Genomic DNA, 13,715 nt, shown 5'->3' on the forward strand with positions numbered 1-13,715 from the left:
TCATTATCATAACAAGGCTTGATCTGGCTATTTAAACAAACCTAGCAAACTGGTGCTGTGCAAAAGCTACTCAAACAACCCAGGCCTCATTCTCACTTCTAATCTTCTTTAGGGGCCTTAAACTGTCCTAGTGGAAGTACAGTTGCCTTTCAAGGGTCCACCTCCCTTTCACCTCTACTCCTGCTCCATCTGATTTCTTTCTTCTTTACATCTTTCCCACATATTTCCCCTCCAGAGTCTTCATGATCCTTTCCCTCATATCAAGTTTCTTTCACACACCCACTTGCTCACACCACTTTCCCTTCTCCTGGGCCAGAGATCCCTCCAAAGTCTACCATCTCTATCCAGTGCTTTCACCAGCTGCACAAGATGGGGAGCCAAATACGGTGAATATCCCAGACAAAACACTGAACATCAGAGAAATAACCAGGCACTATTCTAAACAGAAGCAAGGTAAGATGTGTACTTGCAGAATTCTCAACACACACACAAAAAGGTGCACAAGTTGCTTAACTATCTGTTAAAGCTATCTAGTACATGTGCAGGGGTGAACTTGCACACCAGCAGTTACCTCAGACCAGCCAGTCTGTGATAAGTCAGCAAGAGAGGGACAAGGTAAACCAGGCTTAGAAAGCCCACAGTATGGCCTGTGAAGACAAATGCTTCTGGTGCAGCAGTTTGATACTTGCAATAAGAAAACACTGACACAACATCCTCCAGCCTCAAGGGGAACTAGCTTTCATGTTGGTCTCCTTATCCAGTCATTCTGTAGACTCACCCAGATGTCACACTTGCCAGGGAAGAATCTCTCCGGGATGCGGGCAGCATATAGTGCAGCACCAGTGATGTACAGGCATGCCATGAGTGCCAGCCAGCCTATCTGCCCCATTGTGGCTGCTTTCAGGAGCCCCTCAGAGATGACAAAGTGCAGGGTGGGAATAACCCCACTAAGACCCAGACCTAGAAATACTCCTGGGAGGTAAAGAAAATGTGGGAGAGTCAGGTTTGAACACAGTGGCGGTAAAGGGAGACAATGCAAACACAAAAACTACGGAAGGAAAACTCAGTATTTGCCAAAGCAGCAGCAAAGTGACAACACGTGAAGCTGGAGGTCCCCAGAAGCACTTTATTGGAAAGGAATTTAAAGAATGCACAGAATTCCTTCATATACCAGAACCTACTTGTATGTTCCAGCACTTACTGCAGTATTTCATTTACTGATTCCGTCAGTTTGAGGTACACTGAGCCAGTTACACATCTTGGACTGTAGAGGGCACTGAGACTACATGAACTATGCCTACCATAATCTCTCAAGAGCAAGACAAGGAGAGACAACAAAGAGATTATTTATCATATACTGTACAAGTCCTAGGAAACAGAAAAGTAGCATCTGCAGCTCATGTGATCTGCCAAATATGAGAACATGGTTCATTCATTTAGATTTTAGTAGCACACACAGAATTCTAGTGAAAGGCGGGGGGGGAATCATGTCCCATCCACAGATTTTAAGTTTGGAGTGCTGAACTCTCTGAAGTATACCCACAGCTTGTCCAGGAAAATCCAGATTTACCGTAGGCATCATGTGCAGGTTAATTAACAAATAATACTATTCAACACGGCTGTGTGCACATTCTAGAGCTGCCTCCTAAAGCTTTCTCTTTCTTCCTGCCTCAGAATGTGGAATCAAATCTGATTTTGTTCTTTTGATCATGTGTAGGTTCTTTCTCTTAAATACCTATTTTATCTAGGCAAATCATTCAGATTAATTCAATCATTCAGTGATTTGCTTGTATTTAGAAAAATATTTGCCTAGTATTTCAAACCCAAGACAAATAGAAGAAGTACACATACACACACCAAGCAGTCAGCCATTTTTGGAGAGAGCAAAGTTGCTAGATGTATCTAGAAATACTTTGCACTACCTGTCCTACTGCATGTGTTACTGTCCATTTCAGGAATGGACTTCCAGGACTTGCACCAGCCCTTATCTGTGCATCCAGGTGGCTGTAATACATGCTGAAAGAAAACCCATCAAGCTCCCAATCCATGAATATCTATAAAATTAAGCTCTTCAGTCTTCACGAGACATTTTTTTCCAAGGAGAAAGTTGGAAGGAAGAAAGGCAGTCAAGAAGCAAAACAGTTAACTTTAGGTCTTACCTGCCCTTACACCCCGGTATTCAGGGGTTGCAAACATGTCCCATTGTGAGACAATTATGGCTGCGATGCCCAGGACACAAATTACGATCAAGTAGATGAAGCAAGGCTGAGGGTTGCAATAGAAGGAGTAGTACAGCCATGGTACAAAGCTGCCCATTATGAGAAGTGCAATGCCAGAATAATCCAGCCTAGAAAGAAACATAAATCAGTTTTGTAAGAGATGTGAATCTTTGGAAGTCTTCATACCAGCCCTCTCTTTTTTAGTTACTAGACCTACTGTCTTACTTCTCACTGCAAAATGAAGTTATTCTCACTATTGCAACTTATTTCCTGATGGCAACTCTTCCACCAATGCCCTTCTACAGTAATGGATTAATTTGACAGACAGCTAATAAGGCCACTTTTGGTCATCAATACCTACAGCAGTCTTTAGACCAAAGTGTTTTGAAGAAAACTCAGACTCAAGCTTCAAATGAGGAAAAAAGCAGCACAAGAGTCCTCTAAATACAAAAATGGGCACACAGTATGTTGTGAGAGCACAGCCAACACAAACATTTCAGTACCTGACAAGCATGAGCGAGTCAAGCATCAGTTTAAGTGACCACTGGGGAAAAATGTCACCATTTTTCAACCATGCTGCTTTTCTATATACCAGTGAAGAAAAGGAGTACCTACAGCTATTGCTTTTTATCACAACCTGACAAAATGCTCCTACAAAAGATGGAGTTAATTTTTCAGCAGGGGATTTTAATTGCTGGGCTACTTTAGAGGTGGTCTTGCAGACTATACAATCCTAGGTTGAGTGATCTTAGAAATATGAGCTATTGAGCAGTCAGCCAAAAAAACCAAGATGTAATAAAACCAAAAGACATTTCGATACACATTGTGGAGCTGTCTTACGTAAGTTTAAGATTCAAAGTTACTCAGACTAGGTGAAATGACAAGAAGCAAAGTTGTATTAAAATTCAAAGTCCTGTAACTAAGTTCTAGCTAGATTACTTACAGCAGCAAGATATGTGCACACGCCTGCCAAAGAGCAGAAAATGAAGGATTTTTAAGACTAAAATGACAACACAAGAACTCATGCTGAAACAAACAATAATTAGAAGAAGCTGCACTGAATCTCTGCTCAACTCTGTTCCAAAGTATATGCAGTCATGCAATGAACAACTCCTACACTGGGGCTCTAGGCATAAATCCCACCCCTGTTTTCCCACCTGTTTCTTATTTGGCCTACCCTGTCCTCTAGGCACTTACTTGGAGAAGAGCCGGGAAACACCTTCTGAGTGGCAATAAACTGTGTGGAAGAGCCATGAGAAGGAGAGGCAGAGTATGGCTCCCAGAAAGAACAATCCAACAACCACCTTCTCCTGCACGGGTGCTACAAAGGACATGTTTGGCCGGAACATGTAAAAAATTCCCAAACAAAGGAAGAACACACATCCTGAAAAACAGTGAGGCAGAAAGGCATCAAGTTCATGCATATTGAAAGCTTTTTCTTTCTAAAAGCATGGTTTTCATGTACAGAAGCACTACACAGAGGAGCTGAATGACAACCAGGGGCACACCTGCAGAACAGAGTACAGCCCTATGCATTCCAACCACATTTCTGTCTCAGACTGATGCAATACAGACTTGCATGGACTCTGTATTTTCACTTGTGTTTGACAACTAGTTGGATATTGTAGAACAATGAAATAACCTGATGCAAAACTTAAAATGAGGAAAGCATGGTTCAAAGAAACCCTTTTCCTTCAAGGCTCCTTGCAAGTTGAAAACCACTCACACAAACCACATCTTAAGTGTGCTCCTGTGGCACGAAATGTGATCTCAATTAATGCTTACGCACTTGGGAGAGAAGAGTATCTACTGGTATTTTATCAACTATAAGGAAATTTTTTTGTACTGAATGCATAATTAAGGAAGCCCCATCCAACCCCGGTGGGATAAAATTGAGAGGGATATCAACCCATTAATTTATCAGGTTACTAGTGGAATGATAATGCTGACTACCCCAGTACCCTTTCTATCTTGCTTTCAAAGGAAGAGAGCGATGAAGCCAATTAGCATTAGAACAATCTGAAAATACCTAGAAGATGTGTCCAGATGTTACCAGTCTCTGTATGTATTCTGAAGATACTCTTGAAACAAGCCCGGAAGGAAGGCATGGGCGGTCTGTGTCCATGCAACAGGTAGTCATTGTCCTTTAGCCAGTCAGGCAGAACGTCATGAGGAATGACTCTCCATCGGCCTTCCCATACCTAGAAGTTAGAGGATTTTAGTTAAATGCAGGGAACTGAGTTCTACTGATGTATGGCAAAAGTCAGAAAACCTGTATTAGTAGAAGTTTTAGCCCATGAGTATATTAAACAGAAAAGAGTGGATGGGACATTTCTGGGGAAAAGGCTTTACACGTGAAATAAATATAACGCTTAAGTCACAGCTCCTTATTTATACAGTATCATTATGAAGTTGATCTGCATCACTAGAGAAATAAATACTTCAGCATTTCATTGAACAGGAAAGCTAGTGGGCTTTTTTTACTGCTAATGAAGAGAAAACATTTAATTTATTTCCATATTCTGTTATTTTCATAGATCATCCTTTCCATTTAATATGAAGTCTACGCTTAGTTTTGTCCCAGAAATAAGTAAGAGTCTGTTTTTCCAACCACAAGCTAATCTGACTGTGTATCTGTTCGCATTTGGTGCAGCCTAGCAAAAAGACTGCCCATCAGCACTAATATAGGCCAGAAAGCATGAAGTGGCAAGAGTCCAGTGAGACCTATCCAACCCCTTATCCAGGTTGGAAAGAAAAAAAACAAACAACTCCCACACTTCCAAAGCAAACAGTGACAGATCAGTTAAGGCAACAGATCCACGACTCTCATTTCCATCAGATTTCTTCTTTAAAGGGAGAAAGAGCATATGTGCACACATTATTCTTGCAGATGGTTCCAAATGAAAAAAGTGCGCATGGGTGTTCTTAGAGCTGCTTCAGTAACATGAAATATATGCAGTCTTCGGTTTGGTCTCAGAAACAGCACTGCCAAGCAGAGGGGTATCAGGGAATTGCATTATGTACCGGGGTTGTTTCTGCAGTGTTCCTTGGATTTGTTGGCTGGTTAGTAACACAGGAGCGAGCCTGATGAGTCCTGAAACACTAAGTTTAAAAAGCTACATTCTTATTTCAGTTTCAACAAACAGAGCCCAGAGTTTTTAAATCAATTCTCTACACTCCTTCATGGAAGCAAAACAAACCAAATCAGAATAACCAACCTAGTTGAAGGCAAGGTTATTCAATATATTAAACAAGAAAATAACTGGTTTACTTCAGGAACCAAAAATTTGAACTGCGGTAGGAACAGCAGGAGGAAATTGATTTTACACAATCCACCCTACACAACATCTAGAAAGGGAAAAGATGCATGTAAACACATCAAAGAGTAGTTCATAAAACCAGCAGTGTATAAAGGGGCAGCACTCCTTTCACCAAGCAAGAAGGGCCAGACACAGTCCTATGGATCTAAAAAGTAGCAAAAAAGTTGAGCCAAGATCAGCAATTACAAAATCTATAATGGATTTGCTTAGATACAGTTCTAATACAGCTTGTAAGAGACAGAGCTTATTCTGCAATGGATGCAAATAGTGCTGGAAAAGCAAAATATTTGCAAGTTTGAAGAAACCTGGAAAAAAAAAGAAATGACCTTGTGAATGAAAGCGCCTTGAACCAGAAGGGTTTTATTCTGCTTTGCACTCACAGGTGTTTCAAGAAGCTCCTCAGTTGCACAATCAGCTTTAGAGTCTCATTGTATCCCTACTGCCTTATAGTTTATTCATTTATGACAGACTGAGATCCCAAGAAGCCCTAGTGTTACTACTTATAACAAGAGATGCCCAAGCAGGGGTGGTGTGTACCCACTCTCCCTCATTATTAGCACACTTGCTGCAGGTATAGTCTGTTGCCCACTGGAGCAAATTCCTTTCCTAAAAAAGGAAATTACTTCAGCAGTTTCCTCATGCCCTTACCTTACACACAAATTCTTCCATTCTCTCCATAGCATGGTGGGCTTGTAGAAGAGGTGACATACCCATAAATCCTTCATCTTCTTGAGGTGACTCATCATTGTGTTTGTGATCTTCAGAACACTGGGGGGAAAGAAAAAAATAGAGAAAACAGCTTTTAGAAAGATGAACAGAGCAAGGTGACGTTCTCCACAGAAAACTATGATTTGAGGTCTTGGCAAATAGTCTTTTTTCCCCTGTTCAGCACTGAGGAAGGAATTCAAGAGAACCAACAAAAAAAATTATTAGATTCTTAGGTATCTGAGAACAACTCACATGTCTAATCCATTTCACACACGTTTTCACTGTTTGGAAGAAAGCAGTGTTATTCTGTAAGTTATGCCTCATTAAAGCCCAGATATGGAGTCTGAGGTTTGCAGCCTACCTACCTCTAGGGAAGAATTACTTCCTATTTTCCGTTTCAATGTCACTATGTCTGCCTTAATGCCTCTATAAGATGTACAGCATTTTAGAACAATAAAGGCCAAGCAAAGGAATCTATTAACTTAGTTATAAATGCTTCATTTCAGTTTCTAGTTCAAATCTGAAGGTCTCTATTGTGTTTAACTGACACTTCAGACATTTACTAGCCTTAAGTTATTTCAGAAACTAGTATGAAACATTGGTCAGTTACACACAGGCAAGTTATCAAAGAAAAGCAGTTACAGACATCACAGTTTTAAAGAAAATTCAAATAAAGAGAAATACCCATATCTCCAAGGTATACCAAAAGAATTATGAAAACCAAACCAAAAAACACTGCTGAACCTGGATATTCAGCTGGTATACATCACTAATAACTTTACAGGAATGAGGTTTGGTAGTTTTCTACCCTATGCTGAGTTACCACATTATCTACATATTAATATCAAAAATAGGGGGGTAGTAGGGTTGGTGTGTGTGACAAGGCACAAATGTTTGTTTACTACAATGCTTATGGCCCACCAGAGACTCCTTCAGCTTCCAAGGTAAACAAGTTTGAGAAAGCTAGAAAAGAGAAAATGAGCCTTTTGTACTCTTTGGGATTGAGGCAGAAAGCTGCTACACACAGCACCTTGCGACCAAGGCAAGAAATCCCTGCATGCTGTAAGAGACTGTGCTCCTCCATATTATGTGTCACAATTTTTCACCCTCCAGGTCCCATATCAAGGTTTACAACTTTATAAATCAAGACTATTTACCAGTAATGCCATCTGAAGTGCCAGAGAATCATAGAATAATTAGGGTTGGAAAGGATCATCTAGTTCCAAGCCCCCTGCCATGGGCAGGGACACCTCATATTAAACCATGCCCAACCTGGCCTTGAACACTGCCAGCGATGGAGCATTCACAGCTTCCTTGGGCAACCCATTCCAGTGTTTCACCACCCTTAATGAACTTCCTCCTTATATCCAAACTAAACTTCCCTTAAGTTTTAACCCATTTACCCCTTGTCCTATCACTACAGTGCCTAATGAAGAGTCCCTCCCCAGCATCCTTGTAGGCCCCCTTCAGATACTGGAATGCTGCTATGAGGTCTCCACGCAGCCTTCTCTTCTCCAGGCTGAACAGCCCCAACTTTCTCAGCCTCTCTTCATATGGGAGGTGCTTCAGTCCCCTGATCATCGTCATGTCCCTCCTCTGGACTCGCTCCAACAGTTCCATGTCCTTTTTATGTTGAGGACACCAGAACTGCACACAATACTCCAGGTGAGGTCTCACAAGAGCAGAGTAAAGGGGCAGGATCACCTCCTTCAACCTGCTGGTCACGCTCCTTTTGATGCAGCCCAGGATACAGTTGGCTTTCTGGGCTGCAAGCGCACACTGAAGCCGGCTCATGCTCATTTTCTCATCAACCAACACCCCCAATTCCTTCTCTGCAGGGCTGCTCTGAATCTCTTCTCTGCCCAGCCTCTAGCTGTGCCTGGGATTGCTCCAACAAAGGTGCCAGAGAATTCAGTATATAACCTCACACACTTTATCTATTAAAGACTATCAGTAGCATTCAGGTAAGTACCCTGAACTTTGAGTCACAGACCAGATCTGGCTGTGCATTTGTCCAGTGTTACAGCTCTCTCTTTACAGTAAGGCCTTATTATCTATTTCCATCAGCAAGTTAACTCAACGAGCTGCTTAAAGCTTTAATTTTTTGATAAATAAAATGAAACTTCTTCCAGCTTACAGTAAGCTATCTAGATTCTTCAATAGTTTGGGGGTTTGAGAGAGAAAAACAACATGCTAATACTTGCTTTTGTACCCAAGTTGTGCAGTAGCCACTGAAAGCATCATCTTTTGAAGAGGAACCCCCACCACACCTAATTTTGCTTACCCAGGATGCAGATCTTTGCTATTTAGTACATAGTAAACATCCTTCACATGTCACGACCTCACATTTCTCCAGCCTAGGACAACTTGATTGACTAAATGAATCTTTGTACAAAATCTGTACCTCACCGTGTCTACTTGCCTCCATTTATCATTACCATCAACACCCACCCTGAGCAAGTCTGGGAAATGGTTGCATATTTTATATCAGACAACTGATATAAATATTGATCTGCACTAGCCAGATCTTACAGCAATGTAAGTATTAAATGCACTCTTACTGCCTAGATTATCCCATCAATTCTATCAAAAAAAGCATCAGACAACACTGAGATGTAAATAGGTTTAATATCCTTCTAAAATAGGCAAATGTCCTGCTGGACGAGAAAGCGTATTAATAACAAATTTGGTTTCACTCTGACTCAAAAAACACTCACTGCCATTATTTTTCCACATTGTCAATTTTACTGGCTTTTTTCTACTAATGGATCTGCCTGGTTAAGATTCTCCATTTTCAATAATAAATTATAAATAATTACATAAAGGTCACAGAAATATATAATGGTTTGGGTTGGAAGGACCTTGGAAGATCACATGGCCCAAGCCTCCTGCCATAGGGGTCTGGATAAGATGCTTATGATAGCCTGCAATCTTGCAAACCAAAGAAATCCTCAAGTTCCAGAAACACACCTTACAGAAAAGCAAGGCCAGTGTTTAAGTTCCAATGTACCTGAAACAAAAAGCACTGCTATGTCTTCTAGGTATCCAAGAATTCTTTCTCTCAGCACCACACAATGACCAGCTGGAATGTGGTGAACAAGTTAGTAATCCTCACTTTATGAAACTGGGTGGACTGAAGGAAAAAAAGCCCCTTACAGAATCAAAGCCAGTATTCACTGCAGTCTGCCCAGTGACTCAAAGCCAGAAAAATGTTCATTTCCCCCTCTCCACATACTCTCATTTCTAGAATGATGGGAAGGTTTAAATTTGAACAGACTGCAAAGCTCGAAGAGCACAGCTATTTATGAACTAGCCCGAAAATCTTTGCATTTTGGCAATGTGCCTACAAACAAATCATTACCAAGCTTCTTTTAGTGATAAAAAGAATTTGTATCATACAGTCCAGATTACTGCCAGAAAATGGCATTTATTTTACTATCTCCTTCCTGCCATTAAGCTGCAAAATTAGCATTCAAGGAAAAAAACCTGAAGCTCAGCTTCTTAGTCCTTTTCTTGCTAAGGAGGCAAAATGAGGTTCTGGAACGTCCGTCCTCTCTCGACTCCTTCCCGAAACATCCCTTCAGGAAGAACACTAAACTGTGCTTCTTGGAAGCTGGAAATCTATAGCTGGAGCTAAACGCAACACCAGTGCTGGTTTTCATGTGGAAATCTGAAGGAGTCTACTAACCTTCAGTTCTTCAAACAATGACTAAAGGGAAAAATACCACTTTCCTGTTCAGAAGGCACACTGTTGTAAAATTTCCACTGTGACAAGTTCCTTTGTATTTTAGGAGTCCCATTTCACTCATCGTTGGCTGATCTTATCAGAAATTCAAGAGTAATTCTAGAACATAAGTAAATGTGTGCTTTAGGCCAGTTTTCAACTATTTTGAAGTTCTGCCCACAGAAACACATTTTAAAATGGAGAACACATTGGGTAAATAATCTCACTTGCCTAAGACTGTAGAAGAAATGAGAGCCCAGAACAAAACTCTGATACTCCCACTTTTAATGAGGTATGGTATAACCTGAATCCAGAGCTTCCAGAATAAGTTTGCCTTTGTACTTTCTAGATCATTGGCCAAAAGGATTTTCACTCTGCTAATGTTTCAAATGTTCTTTTACATCATCTAATTTACTCAACTTCTTTTAAAAGCAGTCTCAAATTTTGACTAAATAATTCTGTGAATTCTTCAGCACTTTTGGATTATCTTTCAATAAAAGCCCCCATTCACTTGCAACAAGCAAACTTGTTGCAATCATAAATTGTCATTCTTCTGCTGCACATACACCACAACGCATAGAATCAGCCTTTCATACAGATCAGAAATCATGCCTCCTGTATACTCACACTCCAGAGGTTCTGGACACTTAATTCTATGGAAATGCAAAACAGTCCTTCCAATTTTAATCCTATCCTGTGCAAATTCATAGAGCTTTAAAGTTACCAACATAGTACAGATACCTAGTGAGATGGACATTATACAACAGAGATATAAATGCATCCTGAGCTGAATAATGATACCACAAAATAAACTAAACCTTAAGGACAAATTACAATGGCTGGAAGAAAACAGTTTTACTGCTTTATCCATATTCACTTTATTTTGGGAGCTTTCCAGATTATTTTGTGGTAACAGTAATAGACAAGAAGGTAAAGAGGTAGAAATCAGACTTAATTATGCCACTTTGTATACAGTTCCAGGCAACATGCTTCCAGGGACAGATCATAGAATCATAGAATAGTTATGGTTGGAAAGGACCTCAAGATCATCAAGTTCCAACCCCCCTGCCATGGGCAATCATCTTCTAAACAAGAATTTCAGAGTGTGTTTTGGTAGGGATAGAAAAGGTTTAATTCTAAAACCAATACTTAGAGCACCAAAGTGAACAAGAGCAAGAAAAACACAAGAGCTCAGTTGCACAGTGCACATCATTAAGTTTATTTTAAAATGAAAATCTCACCTTTTAATGTCACAGAAGTTTAAAAAAAAAAAAAAAGTTTATATTCAGTACAAGAATTTTGTTGCCTGAATGTGGTCCAAAAAGTCAGATCACACCGCCAAAGACTGTTAGAGAAAGCTGCAGTAAAACCTGCTCTAGTAAATGTAGTACTTCTCTTTGTCTTCTCTTATCTTGTTCTGTTATCTTGTCTCTTGTCTTCTTATCTTCTTATACTTCTCCTGTCTACAGCTTATCCTTCTCACATAGATTAACAGTTTTTACATTATCACTCACTGTTGACAGACACACCATTTATTAATGCCTGTGAGAAGTCAAGTCATAATGGTGGAAGAAAGATCCTCTAAAGTGGTAAACGGGTTTCTAGAAAGTTGTGTTCTCTGGACTTCAAGTGGTATAAGTGTAACTTCTTAAGATCTGTAGTTTCTTGATGTCAGTTTAAAGATGAATAGTAAGTTTGAGAGTAGGCACATGCCTACTACTTGCACATGTGACATGCAAGCTTTTGTTCAACACTTGAGACTACAATTTCACTATAAAATGTCATCAATCTGTACTCATTAGAGTGTGCAAACTGAAGCATAAATCAGATTTGAATGAAGCCACCCAAGAAGCCTTATCTGTCAAAAGTGGTCCTTTTCTTCCTCACCCCCTCTTGCTTTGCACTGCTTCTGGCACCCCTCTGATCCTTGGGTTGATTAGCTGATCCAATACTAATCTGACACTAATTGCTCACATTTTTGCTAAGTAACCTTCCCAATACATAATAAAGTTGGTTGAGATAAGGGACTTAAGGAGCTAAGGCTAGTGCAACAGGGCAAAGGGAGCATCAGCTCTCATTTTATTGATACTCACTGCAAAATACTGTCTGCAGACCATGTGCAAGACCAAGTTTCTTTTCGATACATACCAGTTGGATGCCAAATGACCTCCAGTCCTCCTTTTTGTAGTGTTCCTGAGAAAGAAGCCTAGGAATGGAGCTAGGCATGCACTAAGAAAAGTTAAAATAGTGATTGCTTCAATAGGCTGCTGCATTCTCAAAACTTCCAGCAGCTTTCAGGATGACACCTCCAGAAATTTGATAAGTTTCACTGTATATGCAGAAACTTGCATATACACTGGTTGCAGTGAAACCGGTATCTGATGCAGAGCCAAAAGTGCATGTTAACCAGTAACACTAGTAGCTGCAATGCAAGTCTGCTCAACCCCAGAAAGAGTAGAACTCGTCTGTGTTAGGGTTCCTTTCTGGACAGAGTCATCACTCTGTTACCTGAGGGCTAAACTGATGATGCACATACATATATAGTATTAAATTCTGACCTAAAGTCCCATGTCTCAAAGCTCAACTGGTTGTGATGCTGATTCACCATCAAGATGTCACCGGTGTCCCTAAGCTACCACCACAGGGATTTCCAAAGCGCGATGCAGTCTGAATCTGTTCTAATGTTCCTGCTGCTTCCTTCATCTGCTGATAGATGTTTGCTCACTCTCTTCTTGATCTGTGTCCTGATAGAACTCTGCCTTGGTAAGAACACATCCCTGTAACACAGGCAGGATAGTTCAGAAAAAGGAAATGTCTTGATTAACACTGAGTCATGGCATATTATACGACTTACTACTTATATACAATTCTCTTAAAATACAAGTTATAAAACACATGTCACTGCATTTACAATACCACTGCTAACCTCCATATTAAACTTACGTCAAAGTCTTAAGTTTGAAGGTTTTGCTGTTGTTTACCTTGACCTCATCAGATGAATGATTAATAGTGTTTAACACAGTATTCAAGTCATTTAATGTTTCTTGAGGGAGCATGCCAGATTCAGTAACTCGAAAGTACTCAGCATAATGGACAAGATTACGTTCAACAGCATGTTATAAAAATGCTTCTCTTTTTTTTCTTAGCGCAGTCCTGTAACATCCTTTCCAGCTAGCCATATTGCTTTTTTTCAGCAACTCCTTTGTGCCCATTCTGTCAATTGACCTTTTATCAACTGGTCTTCCATAACGGGAGAGCAGCAATAGGCAGTGCCTTGCCACGCCATTCCTCCTAAAATCCCATTGGGCATTTTTCGGTATTTCATCAGCTTATGTTCTTTGGATTGTAAGTAATAAACTGGAAAAGCACAGCACCTTAAAACTTCCTATGACATCCCTTAAGTTCTGCACACACCAAGTTATTCTAAAATACCAGCTTTGTCATTTTGAGTTTACACTCTCTCTTAATCTGACAGATTTGTAAACACAGACACACACACCAGTTTCCAGAAGGCTAACTACATTCACCCTCTAAAGCAGGGTGTGCAAAGCTGTTTTTGCTGCCACTGGACCAAAAAGAGTGTCTTATTAGCACTGTGCCAAAGACCCTTTCAGCCTATTGGCCAAAATCTTAAGTACTTGAGGGTTCCTGTAGTTTAGTACTTTTCCTTTGTAGGTCACCTTCTTATAAAAGCTACACTCCATTTAATATAGCACTTGGAAACAGCTTTATACAACTGGTCAT

General features: G+C 40.3%; 1 protein-coding gene across 5 annotated transcripts in view; it reads right to left on the reverse strand.

The window, feature by feature from the left end:
* The window catches only part of ADIPOR2 (adiponectin receptor 2), a 45,620-nt gene that overhangs the window by 3,471 nt on the left and 28,434 nt on the right, over window positions 1-13,715 (reverse strand). For all 5 annotated transcript variants that reach the window (XM_061363999.1, XM_061364000.1, XM_061363998.1 and 2 more), the window contains exons 3-7: window positions 6,188-6,307; window positions 4,249-4,420; window positions 3,417-3,603; window positions 2,160-2,347; window positions 779-972 (exon numbers count right to left, since the gene is read on the reverse strand). In XM_061363999.1, the coding sequence (XP_061219983.1) occupies window positions 779-972; window positions 2,160-2,347; window positions 3,417-3,603; window positions 4,249-4,420; window positions 6,188-6,307 (861 nt within the window). The remainder of the gene's footprint in view (window positions 1-778; window positions 973-2,159; window positions 2,348-3,416; window positions 3,604-4,248; window positions 4,421-6,187; window positions 6,308-13,715) is intronic.

The sequence above is a fragment of the Neopsephotus bourkii genome, unplaced genomic scaffold, assembly GCF_033783945.1.
Source record: "Neopsephotus bourkii isolate Nb327-2 ecotype Australia unplaced genomic scaffold, CSIRO-AGI_Nbou_v1 NB_1183, whole genome shotgun sequence".
NCBI lineage: Eukaryota > Metazoa > Chordata > Aves > Psittaciformes > Psittacidae > Neopsephotus > Neopsephotus bourkii.